The sequence below is a fragment of the Solanum stenotomum genome, chromosome 10 (assembly GCF_019186545.1).
Source record: "Solanum stenotomum isolate F172 chromosome 10, ASM1918654v1, whole genome shotgun sequence".
In the NCBI taxonomy this organism is placed as follows: Eukaryota; Viridiplantae; Streptophyta; class Magnoliopsida; order Solanales; family Solanaceae; genus Solanum; species Solanum stenotomum.
In genome coordinates, this window is record NC_064291.1 from 56109594 (window position 1) to 56122488 (window position 12895).

The window sequence follows — 12895 nt, forward strand, 5'->3', positions numbered from 1 at the left end:
TGCATTTTTAATTTTTGTGAAGGTTAATTGTAGTTATATCCAATTATAATTTATAGTAGAATTAACATATATTTAATTTTAAAAAAAAGTCATATATAGAAAAATTAATTTATAAAAAAACTAATTTTTATATCTAAAATTAATATTATAAAAATATTACATAAAAAATAATTAAATATACAAGAGATTTAATTAAAACATACAATTTATATAATGTTTAATTAAAAATTTTGTATAATGAAATAATATTAAAATATTAAATAAAGTGAATTGGTGTGATGAATAGTGTTACACCAAATTTGGTGTAACACTATTCACATACCAAAATGGTGTAAAATTTGGTGTTGGGTTGGAGCTCCAAAACACTAAATTTTACACCAAATAAGAATTTGATGTAAAATTTGGTATTGGATTGGAGATGGTCTTTTAAGGTAAACACTCATTCTCACAAGACACTAACATTTCAATGAGATAAACATCAAGTGGCATGTTAGCTCCCCAACTCATTTTATCCCTCCTTTTTGTTTGTTCTTATATCATTAGTATTATTTTTTTCCGTCATGGGTAAAATTCATTAAATTTACAGATATAAATTCATAACTTAATAAATATAATAAGTTTAAGGCTAAGAACTTTAACGATTAAATTCATAGTGTTAGAATCATGGATTCACCTCTAATAAGATGCCCTTCTCCAAACCTCTTGTCTCAAAGTCTCTTGAAATATCGAAAGGTTAAAATTAAAATAAACGTTTATCTAATTTAATATCAAATACATATTTTTATATCATAGTCACTTAAGGGGTCGTTTGGTAGAATGTATAAAAATAATGTTAAATAAAGTGTATTAGTAATGCTTGTATTAGCAATGCATGTATTAGTTATGCTTGCATTAATTATACATAGATTATTTTAATGCATTGTTTGATTTGATGCATTAAAAATAGTATGTATGGCATTAAAAAAATTATTTACAAAGATACCCTTGACTTTTATGGTGGAAAAGATGTAAAAAAGGTTTTGAGGGGTAAGTGGGTCTTTTATCATATTAATGCATGCATTAAAACCATTGCATTGCTAATACCTAGAAATCCATGGTATTAGCAATGCACTCCTTAAGCATTAGTTATACATAGGTTGAAAAAGAGTACCAAATAAGGTACCAATAATACACAAGGCTAATACATGCATTATTTTTCCTAATACACTCTACCAAACGACCCTTAGTCAATAGTCAATATCCCTCCTTTAATTCAACGAACCAGATATTTATTGATAATCTTGGCATAAGTAACTTATTCACCAACCAAAGTAACTCTATGTTCAAAAAAGATTTTAAGAGAGTGTCATTGTTCTATGTATAGTCAAGTAGAGTCCTTGCAAACTTGTAATACGTCTTTTCCAACATTTTGTATAGGTCTATATATATATATTAGGAATATTTATATTATATTAAATTAAACAAAATTCTTCTCCAAAAGCACATTCTCTTGGGTTACTAACGGGCAGCCTGAAAAATCATCAAGTGAATGAATAATCGGTCATAAAATGCATACTTAACACTACTAACAAGGATTTGATGGTAAGTTCTCTAAAAATCACTGTCTTTGGAGCCTGGAGGATTCAATATGCACACGTCAACATTTTAAAAGAATAGCTACGACTACTGCTTTCCATGCTGAGTTAGAGAATCCTAAAACTGCAAACTTATCCAAAAATCTTCTTGCAATTTACAAACTTACAGTCTATATGCTATGCGAAATGTAGTTATTGCCTTCTTCAGTCTTACAAATACTGAGATCATCCAAAGTGCTGAACTCACCTAAAAGAGATCCATAGTTATCGATGATTGGTAAGCCCAATTTCAGTGAAAACATGACTGCCCTGTCATCACCTGGAAGTTGCACCCATTCCCCCTTCCATGAATCTTCATCATCCTCTTGACCTTGCTTCTCCCCTGCACTCGAATCTATTGGCATATTGCTTTCCAGCTCAAGATCGAATTTCTTAGACTGATTGCCTATTTTGTCAGGATCAATACTTTGGATAGTTCCTCCGTTAGATGAATTTGAAAATGGAATATCAATATCTGGTGATGATTCGGGCTGAAATGGCTCACATTTTACATTTTCATGTCCTTGCTTGAGATTAACCAATTTTTCTGATTTCAATTGCTTATAAGTACATTGCTTCTTCTTTTCTTCGACTAATTTCTGAAACTCGAGCTTCTTAGATTGATAAGCGTGGGAAGCCTCTTCAGCACTGCCAAAAGTTCCCAACCAAATTCTCTTTTTCGTGATGGGGTTCTTAATCTCAGACTGATATCTCCCTTTCCTCGTGCTCTTGTGAGCCCCAATAAGATGTGTTTTTTTTTTTTGAGAATCGATTCTTTTAGCTCTTCCACTTTCACTAGCAGTAGTATCTAAGAATGCCACAACAGACGATGATTCAAGCTGCTGAATTTGATCACAATTCTTCTTCTTCAGTATATTCTGCTTATTTCCCTGCTGGCTTAATTTCTCAAACTCCGACTTCTTAGAGAAATAAGCTTGTGAAGCCTCTTCAACAGTGTCAAAAGTCCCCAACCGGACTCTCTTATGCGTAAATGGATCTGTAATCACAGCTGCATATCTCCCACTCTTTTGCCTTCGGGTTCCAATCAAGCTTACCTTAACTTCAGGATTGCAACTTGTAGTATTGTTACAGTCATCAGATGATTTTGTGCCACAAACATTAGCCATTTTAAACACTCTGGATCCCTCTTTAGCAATACGAAAAGCTTCTTCAACAGTACCTATTTCGTGTAAATCAATCCTTTTCTCAGTTCCTCCGTTAGATGAATTTGAGATCGGAACATCAATTTCCGATCCACCAGCTGATTCAGTCTGAAATATTTCACGATTTACATTTTCATTTTCTTGCTTCACATTGACTAATTCCTCTGATTTCTCAGAATTATATTTCCCTCTCTTGTGAACCTCAACAATACCTATCGTTTTGCGGATTCTTTTACTCTTCTTATTTCCCTGCTGCCTTAATTTCTCATTCTCAAACTCAGATTTCTTAGAGAAATAAGCTTCTGAAGCTTCTTCAACAGTGTCAAAAGTGCCTACCCAGACTCTCTTGTGCCTAATTGGATCTGTAAGCTCAACACCATATCTCCCATTCTTTTGCCTTCGGATTCCAGGTAAGCTTATCTTCGCTTTAGGATTGCAGTTTGTACTAGTATTACACTCATCTGATTCGAGTTTCATCCCTTGCTTGACATTGACTACTAATTTCTTAGAGCTCAATCCCTCTTTAATGTCCATGTGATTGTGCTGAAAAGGAGTAAATAGGCTTTACCTTTACCAGAAAAAAACTCAGAAACTCCGGTCACCGGCCGGTGAACTGATGAAGATGACCCGTTTAGGGACCCAGTATCAGGGTCGGGAGTATTTTTGGTGAAATGAAAGAGGGAAATTGGGGTTTGTTGTAACTGATAACTTCCTTTCTGAACTCATTACTCACCTATGCATGCAGAGTATACTATCCCTCTTTCCCATATTATTTTTGGCTTTTCGAAATATAAACTATGTGAATTTAATTTAAATATTGTTAATATTTACAATTCAATATAATTTTAAAATACTAATGAAATTGACTCTCGACAATGAAAATTTCACATAAATTGAGTCGGAAAAAGTGATACTTTGAAACTCCACTCGTGCTTCATAGCAAGCCATTTAATGTGTGTTTCTCTCATCGATAAATATTTATCTCTATCGAGTGTTTGCATCATATTTGACTTAACACATAATTAAGTATTTTGATGAAGTAAGGATATACTATACATAATATATATGCATTTACATGTAATACATTTACTCTTTTTGTGTAGAACACTTGGTACGAATAAATTTCTAATTACCACACTTATAGTCTTGCGATATTATTGGCTCACTCTATTTTATTCCGATTAGTTTGTTAGGGGGTGTTTTACCTCTCAATGTGGAACTTTCCGGCACAAACTCGGATTTAGTCGGGCTCTATTATGGATATCGAACCTTCCTTAAACCTGTGAGGTTCTACAGAAGGCTTACAAAAGACATCTCAAGAATTGCAACACAAATTTAGGACCTCTTAGTAAAGAATGTAGTAGCATTCAAGTTTTTTCTTTATAAAGAAATAATCATTACAATTTTCTCATTTTCTCAAGTATTGTATGTTTACATCAGCTGAATAATGCATAGAATTAAAAAAAAAAAAAGCTCTTTCACAAAATGAATAAAACAAAATAATTTTTTTAGCTCTTCTATTTGTTTAACGTGAATAAGTACATTTTATGAAAAAGACGTACAATTTTAAAAAGCAATTATAAATGGATTAGAAACTACTTCTCTTTATACCTAACCTGTATTTCTTGATTTGAAACATGCAAGGGGTGTAAATTACTGATCATTGGATCATAATACTAATTTCGATATTACTAGTCATCTGCAATTTTTGACAATAATGTAGCTCAGATGGTAGAGCACGCTATGTTGTTTGAACTCTTCAAAAATAATATCATACACTCGTGTCAGATTCTTCAAAAATTCATTATCTTTGGAGGATTCAATACACACTCGTCTGCAGTTTCTAATAGTATCATACACTCATGTCAGATTCTTCAAAAATTCACTATCTTTGGAGGATTCAATACACACTCGTCAGCAGTTTCAAAGAATCCTAACTACACACGTCCCAAGTTACGGCTGAAATTTTCCTTTTGTTTCTTAATTTATTGTTCTTTGTGTTTCTTGGATTTATAGTTCTCTGTTGTGTGGTATTTACAAGTTCAAATTGTGCTTCTTCTTTACAAGGAAAATATCAGACTTGACTTATGCCTGCATCACTGATGCTCATGAAATAGTTAAGATGACCAAAAATTGCAAGAAACTTGCCTATTACTACTATCAACAGAATCCTAAAACTGCAAGCAAATCCAAAAATCTTCTTGCAATTTACAAACTTACAGTTCCTAAGCTATGTGAAACATAGTTACATTATCGATGATTGTCATCCTCAGTTACAGAAATACTGAGATCATCCAAAGTGCTGAACTCACCTAAAAGATATCCATAGTTATCGATGATTGGTAAGCCCAGTTTCAGTGAAAACATGACTGCCCTGTTATCACCTGGAAGTTGCATCCATTCCCCCTTCCATAAATCTTTATCATCCTCTTGGCCTTCTTGCTTCTTCCCTGCACTAGACTCTGTTAGCATATTGCTTTGCAGCTCGACCTCCTTTGAACTCAGAAGATCGAATTTATTAGACTGATAAGAATCAATACTTCGGACAGTCCCTTCATTAGATGAATTTGAGAACAGAACATCAATATCTGGTGATCCACTAGCTGATTCGGGATGAAATGGTTCACAATTTACATTTTCATGTCCTTGCCTGACACTGACTAATTTCTCTGATTTCCTTTGCTTATTAGTGCATTGCTGCTGCTTTGCTTCGACTAATTTCTGAAACTCAAGCTTCTTAGATTGATAAGCGTGGGAAGCCTCTTCAGCACTGTCAAAAGTCCCCAACCAAATTTTCTTTTTAGTGATGGGGTTTTTAATCTCAGACCTATATCTCCCTGCTGTCTTGCTCCTGTAAGCTCCAATAAGATGTGTTGTTGTTTTGTGAGAATCGATTCGTTTAGCACTTCCACTATCATGAGTAGTAGTATCTAAGGATGCCACAACAGACTGTGATTCATGCTGCTGAATTTGATCACAATTCTTCTTCGGTTTATTCTCCTTATCTCCCCGTTGTTTCAATTTCTCAAACTCAGACTTCTTAGAGAAATAAGCATGTGAAGCCTCTTCAATAGAGTCAAAAGTGCCCAAGCATACTTCCTTGTGCTTAATTGGGTCTGTAATCACAGCTGCATATCTCCCGCTCTTTTTCCTACGGATTCCAGTTAAGCTTATCCTGGCTTTAGGATCACAGCTTGTAGTAATACAACACTCATCAGATGACTCAACGCTATAGACATTAGCCTTTACACATGAGGTTGCTTTAGAAGATTTAGGTTCTTCCCCTTGAGAATCGATTCTTTTAGCTATTCCACTTTCACTAGCAGCAGTATCTAAGGATGCCACAACAGACGATGATTCAAGCTGCGGAATTTGATCACAATTCTTCTTTGGTATATTCTGCTTATTTCCCTGCTGGCTTAACTTCTCAAACTCCGACTTCTTAGAGAAATAAGCTTGTGAAGCCTCTTCAACAGTGTCAAAAGTCCCCAACCGGACTCTCTTATGCGTAAATGGATTTGTAATCACAGCTGTATATCTCCCATTCTTTTGCCTTCGGGTTCCAATCAAGCTTACCTTAACTTTAGGATTGCAACTTGTAGTATTGTTACAGTCATCAGTTGATTTTGTGCCACAAACATTAGCCATTAAACCCAAGTTAAACACTTTGGATCCCTCTTTAGCTATACGAAAAGCTTCTTCAACAGTGCCTATTTCGTAAGAATCAATCCTTTGCTCGGTTCCTCCATTAAATGAATTTGATATCTCAACATCAATTTCTGATTCACCAGCTGATTCGATCTGAAATACTTCACAATTCACATTTTCATTGCCTTGCTTTACATTGACTAATTCCTCTGATTTCTCAGAATTATATTTCCCTCTCTTGTAAATCTCAACAATACTTCTCGTTTCGCGTATTCTTTTACTCTTCTTATTTCCTTGATTGCTTAATTTCTCATTCTCAAACTCAGATTTCTTAGAGAAATAAGCTTGTGAAGCCTCTTCAACAGTGTCAAAAGTGCCTAACCATACTTTCTTATGCCTAATTCGATCAGTAATCACAGCAGCATATCTCCCATTCTTTTGCCTTCGAATTCCAATTAAGCTTATTTTATCTTTAGGATTGCAGTTTTTACTAGTATTACACTCATCATATTCAAGTTTTTCCCCTTGCTTGACATTAACTACTAATTTCTTAGAGTCCATGTGATTCTGTTGGAAAAATGAGTAATAAGCTTTACCTTTTATCAGAAAAAATCTCATCAACTCCGGTCACCGGCTGGTCAACTGATGACGATGGTCCGTTTAGGGTGCAGCATTCGGGTCGGACTCTACCATTCGGGTCACTTGCTGCTCAATTGATCAATTTCCATGGCGATTCTGTCATAAAAAAAACGGCAAATACATTGGATTGAATGAAGTATTTTGGGTGAGATGAAAGAGGGAAATTGGGGTTTGTTGGAGTTCGGAACGAACAACAGTACTTTCTCGCCTCGACTGTCCATGCAAAGTACTATTCCTCTTTCACATACTATAGTTTTTGTTTTTTTTTTAGATTTAAATATATAAATTTTGCTTAATATTTTAATTTTACTCTTTAATAGAGAAGAATTATAATTAATAATATTATCTTTTAATGATTTCACATAAATTGAATTGGAGGAAGTGATATTTTTGGATCTCCACTCACGCTCCATAACATGCAGTTGCTCATCATTTCACGTACTTATTGATAAATATCTAATCAAATGTTTCTATCAAATCAATTTAATTTGACAAAATTAAGTAATTTAATAAAGTAAAAATATATATTACACAATTTTACAACATCTTAGTAAAAGAATGTATTAGTGTTCAAGTTTTTTTTTTTCAATCAAGAAAGCCTTAAAATATTCACATTTTCTTTAGTATTTGTTTAACATCATCTGAATGACAAGTAGAATTGAGATTTTTTGCTCTCTTACAAAATAAATAAAAGAAAATAGTTTTTTTTAGATTTTTATGTGTAAAAGTGATAGATCTCTTGTAAGAAATTGTTGACACCATGGGGATGTAGCTCAGATGGTAGAGCGCTCGCTTAGCATGCGAGAGGCACGGGGATCGATACCCCGCATCTCCATTTTTATTTTTATTTTTTTAAGAAAGTGATAATTGAAACATATAAAATTTGATAGAATCTTAAATTATTCACACCAATAAATTGTTATAACTTTTTTATACTTGTTTCCCAAAAAAGAAAGAAAGTTGTAGTGTCATTGTAAATTGTTCTTTTTTAAAAAAAAAATTGGTTTCCTATCCGGTGTCCGGTACTGCATTGGAGTCTGACTAAATTCGGATTTGCGCTGAAAAATCCCACATTGGAGGTAAAGCGCTCCCTAACAATGACGATTATGTACCGAAGGTATTGTAAATTGTTATATTTACTTCATCTACGGCTCTCTGCTAATTAGTACCTAATCACTCTACTAATTTGGATAAAGAAGAAGAAAAATGATTGATAGATCAGAAATTGACTAGTTTAATTTCCATTTTTTGGAGTTTCCAATTCAGCCACCGTCCTTGAATTTGTCTTTCTGAGCAAAAGGAAAACATACAATTAATATGAAACTAGACAACTTTGATTTGATCTCTATATAGCAAGTATGGGTACACATTGAACTTTGAAAAATATATGTACACGTTAGCTCTCGTTTTGGCCATAAATTTTGATGTTGAAACTTTAAAAAAAATTGAGTTTTTGAAGTTGTGATTCTTAGAATTTGAAGTTCACATGCATTTTATTGGGTTAAAAACAAAAGTTTTGTGAACACGAAGAAGCAAAGTCCGAAAAACTGATCTGAGCTAATTTTTGAGAACTTGAAAGTGTTTGAAGATCAGATTTCCAAAATATAATCAAATTTATGATCATTTGAAGATAAAATTTTAAAATCTGAAATCAAAATTTATGGTCAACCGCTAGCTAACATGTATCACTTCTCACCAAAGAAAGGTAAAATAGTGATGATAGTAGTAGTAATAGTAAAAACTAGATCTACATCAAAGCACGTATCAAAAAGATTGATTTTGAGTTTAACTATACCTCTAAGATCACGATCCTGAAAATAATATACTCCTTACATTTTAATTTTCTTAATTATTGTAGAACACTTAACACCCGTTGCATCTTAATTTTCTTAATTAACGTAGGACAATTAACACTCGTCTGCATCTAGATAGGGTTGCCCAAATTCATATAAATAGACAACAATCATTTTCTCGATAAATGTAGGACATTTAAACACTCCCCACACTCCATTACATTTATTGGGGCCGAATTCATTACTTGAGAGGCCATCTTTGCTCCTTGGTAAAACGCCTTGTTTCAAGTACACGTCTAGTTAATTTGTCTGGACATATGTAACATAAATTGCTTTAATATGAGGATTTAACATTAGATAAAAGAAAAATATGATTGAGTTTGATCTTGATATCATTTTAATAAAATAACAAACCTATTGTCGGCTTGCTCATAATTCAACCATAAAAGCTACCTATCTCATATATCAAACGATCACGATATATTATCCAAGATCATATAATAAAGAGACAACATCACATTTCCTCAAATGAGTGATCACTACATAAAATTAACCAACATATATTGAAACAACACTTAGGAGAACATTTGGTCTAACAACAACACCATAGCCATGGCAAATCCAGAATCAAATCCTGGCATTACAACTAATACAAAAACTTCTAATCCAAAAGTAACACCACCAATTACTGCTTGTTTCTTCCTAATTTCTGCCACAACATTTCTTGATTTTGCATCCAACACTTTACATGTTCTGTTTGCATATGACCCTTCAATAATATAAGAATATGTCTTGTCTGATGATGTTCCATGATAATAAACATGTGCAAGTACATTAATATTACTATGTAAAATCTTCATTTGTTTCTTTACACAAAATATAGGCTTCTTTCTTAATGATGATGCCTTGTAATCATGATCTCCAAGTATTTCTCCTTCATATATGAACCAATTATTGTCTACTATCCTTAGTTTCTGCTAAAAAAGACGAGTCAGAATTTTTACTAATGAAATTCAAAATATAAAAGAAGTAAACAAGGTATTAAGAAATAAAATTTGACAATTGCTACACTATACTTATCTTCTTCTTTTTTTTTAAATCAAACTCACAAAAATTGATACGTCCTTTATAATTTGCTTATATTCGTAGTTATCTTTTAGATAGCTTAATGATTTAAATTTCTTAATACTATTAAGTCATATAAAAGATAACTACAAATAAATATATATTAAAATAAAACTATAAAAATAAGTTAGTATTTGGCCATCCATGTCTAGACTTTAAAGTTTCAATCAGTAAAATACATATCTAGACTTCAAACGCAATTTCAAAAACTTAAATTTTCAACTTTAACTCTATGGTCAAACAAGAGGTTAAGATTGTATCAAGTTGGCAAAATAGAGTTGTTATTTGCTAAGATAGAATTAGTCTACCTAATTTAATTAATGGTTGTTGATATTTGTCACACTCATTAAAAATAAAAATAGTTCTTATCTTATGGTCAATACCTTGTAACGTTAGTCATGCAGAAAGAAAAAAGAAGATTATTACACGCCTTTTAAAGTATATCCGCAAATCACACAAAAAATATGCAAATATCTTTTATCCTTCTTTTAATTAGAATCATTCAATATTATATGAAAAATTGTCTGAAAAATACTCCAATTTTAGTTGAAATTATTATTACGATACCAAACTTTGGAAATGATCTTTTACTCATGTACTATTTAATAGTGTATTTTAAAGGTATATATGTGTTTACATGGACATCATAAATGTTACATCATTTTAAATAATAATGTGTCCACATGGGCACATATATACTTTTAAAATACACTATTAAATAGTGCAATTTCGACTCTTTTAGACCCTTTTCCCTTTAAAATTAAAATACTTTAAATTATATTTTAAACAATAAATATACAGTTTGAACTCTCGAAAAGTATAAAATTACCTTATGCCGACATATAGTGAGAATGGGTTTGCCAGAAGCATCCATTAAAATAGTTTGGTCACGTCTACCAGAATAATTATCAACTCTATACGCTAAATTTCCATCGGATCCAATAACTGTAAATCCTTTACAGCTAAATATAAGTGATTTTCTCCATACTGTTAAAAATATACACGATGACGACGACGATGACGATGACGACGAAGTTGTTAATTCTTTGCAGCTGCTATTATTCTTCTTGAAATCTTGATGATTCAAAGATCTGAAACTTATTGATTTTAAGAAGAGAAGCATTTTTTTATTTTTTTTTTTCTAATAATTCTCTCTCTAGATATGTATAGTTTTGTTTGTTTTTTTTTTTGGGGGAAGAACTTTTTGGCTAACGTAAGATAGGAAGATACTGAGAGGAGACGAGATATTTATAGATGCTATGATTTTTTTAATTTTTAATTTTTGGATGTAATGTTTGTAAAAAAGGAGACATAAATATAACATGTGGCTGTTGCACATTGGTCGAGGCAGTATATTTTGTTTACCACGTTGTCCTTTCATAAGTTATCGGAATTATTATGTATATGAGATAACTTATTTTCATCATTAAGTATAAATGGTGGGATAAATAATTCTAGGCTTATCTAATACCTTCGATTAAACATAAGATAAAATAATCATGCATTTTATTTCTGATATTATTATACTTTATACCTTATATACACCAAACGACTCATTAGGAATAATAGATAATTTTCATTTATATTTAACATTAATAATAAATTTAAATATTTATAACTAACATTTTATATAAATATCGTTAAAGACTTTAGCAACCGACAATAAATATTGCCGTAAAATATTGTTATTAATAAATATTTCTTTTATTATAATGAAGGGGGAATCATTTATAAAATTTATTTTTTCTATTTTAACCAGAGGTTTTTTTTTTTTTTTAATGAACTTGGTTTTTTAGTGAAAATAAATTTTCAAAATATTTTTTATCAGTCAAAACATGAAAATTTGGCATGATCAATACCAAGCACACTTTATAATCTATAGTCAAAGTGTGATGACTGTTGGAAAATGTGCCACGTGTGTGATTAAGTTAATTGAATTATGAGATTCCTTATTGTTTATCCTCTTACTAATTTGTTTAATTTTTTAATATTCTTTTATTTTTGTCTCCTAAATGAGAGTTAGGAACTTCGATTAACGTTATCTCTTGTTAATAAGAGACAAAATATTGAACCACAAATTCTGGAATGTAAGTTATCAATTCTTAAGACATTGCCGCTGTTTCTTTTTGACATTCATTTACACGACTTTTATGTGCTCAAATTATAAGTTCGATATATAAATTATAAGAAAAATATTATTATAAATTGTTATTTTTTTCATAATAATATGATCATACAAAATGTATTTTAATATATTAATGAAAATTCATATAGTTCAATTTTAAAAGGAAAATATGATAACAGGAGAGGTATTTAATCTCACACACACAAAATAAACTTTTTAGTTTGAAATTATCAATGTGGTAATAAGATGTTTGTAATGAAAAGAAGAGACATATAAAACCATAAACTTTTTTATTTTTTCTAAAAGTTTGTACAAAATGATCAATTTAGAATAGTCACTGTGTTGGAACTAGGAAGGAGTCTATCCGATCCTTTTAATTTGTCACTTTATAAAAGAGATTAATTACTATCCACTGACGGTGGACAAGAAAATTACAAAATTAATTTATTTTTAGAAATACTTATTTTTCTTTTTAATTTAATTAATATATTTTCACATTTAATGATTAATGATTTTTTTTCTTTCTTTTATTAAAACGCGTTGAGGTTTATCATCTTTCTCCCTCTCTCTTTCCTACCTTTCTCATTTGTCTTTGAACCTTCTTCTATCAATATCAAAATATGATGCAAAATTACAGAAATGGTGTTCCTATTTTTCCAAGTGTAAGATTACTACATTTAATTTTTGGGATTTGTCCAATTCACTGAAAAGTTCTAAAAAGCATTCTCTAAAAATCATTGTTATCACAAAACATAAATTCTTCATACATTGGAACAAGAAAAAAAATAT

At 31.3% G+C, this 12895-nt stretch overlaps 2 protein-coding genes and 1 non-coding gene across 4 annotated transcripts; 1 reads left to right on the forward strand and 2 right to left on the reverse strand.

Annotated features, from left to right (window-relative positions):
- Positions 1 to 1744: 1744 nt before the first annotated feature.
- Positions 1745 to 7265, reverse strand: LOC125843217 (uncharacterized). The gene is made up of 2 exons (XM_049522428.1): positions 5161 to 7265; positions 1745 to 1893 (listed from the first exon to the last, which is right to left on the reverse strand). Exons 1-2 carry the CDS (start codon positions 7040 to 7042, stop codon positions 1745 to 1747), a joined length of 2031 nt encoding a protein of 676 aa, XP_049378385.1. The 5' UTR covers positions 7043 to 7265.
- Positions 7266 to 7825: 560 nt separating this feature from the next.
- Positions 7826 to 7898, forward strand: TRNAA-AGC (transfer RNA alanine (anticodon AGC)). The gene has a single exon. It is a non-coding gene; the product is annotated as a tRNA-Ala (tRNA).
- A 1426-nt stretch (positions 7899 to 9324) lies between these two features.
- Positions 9325 to 11185, reverse strand: LOC125841302 (protein LURP-one-related 17-like). Of its 2 annotated transcripts, none has more exons than XM_049520408.1 (2): positions 10811 to 11185; positions 9325 to 9830 (listed from the first exon to the last, which is right to left on the reverse strand). In XM_049520408.1, exons 1-2 carry the CDS (start codon positions 11102 to 11104, stop codon positions 9432 to 9434), a joined length of 693 nt encoding a protein of 230 aa, XP_049376365.1. In that variant the 5' UTR covers positions 11105 to 11185; the 3' UTR covers positions 9325 to 9431. The 2 variants fall into 2 exon arrangements, with proteins under 2 accessions (XP_049376365.1, XP_049376364.1); XM_049520407.1 differs by having other exon boundaries at positions 9326 to 9833; positions 10811 to 11165.
- Positions 11186 to 12895: the final 1710 nt, after the last annotated feature.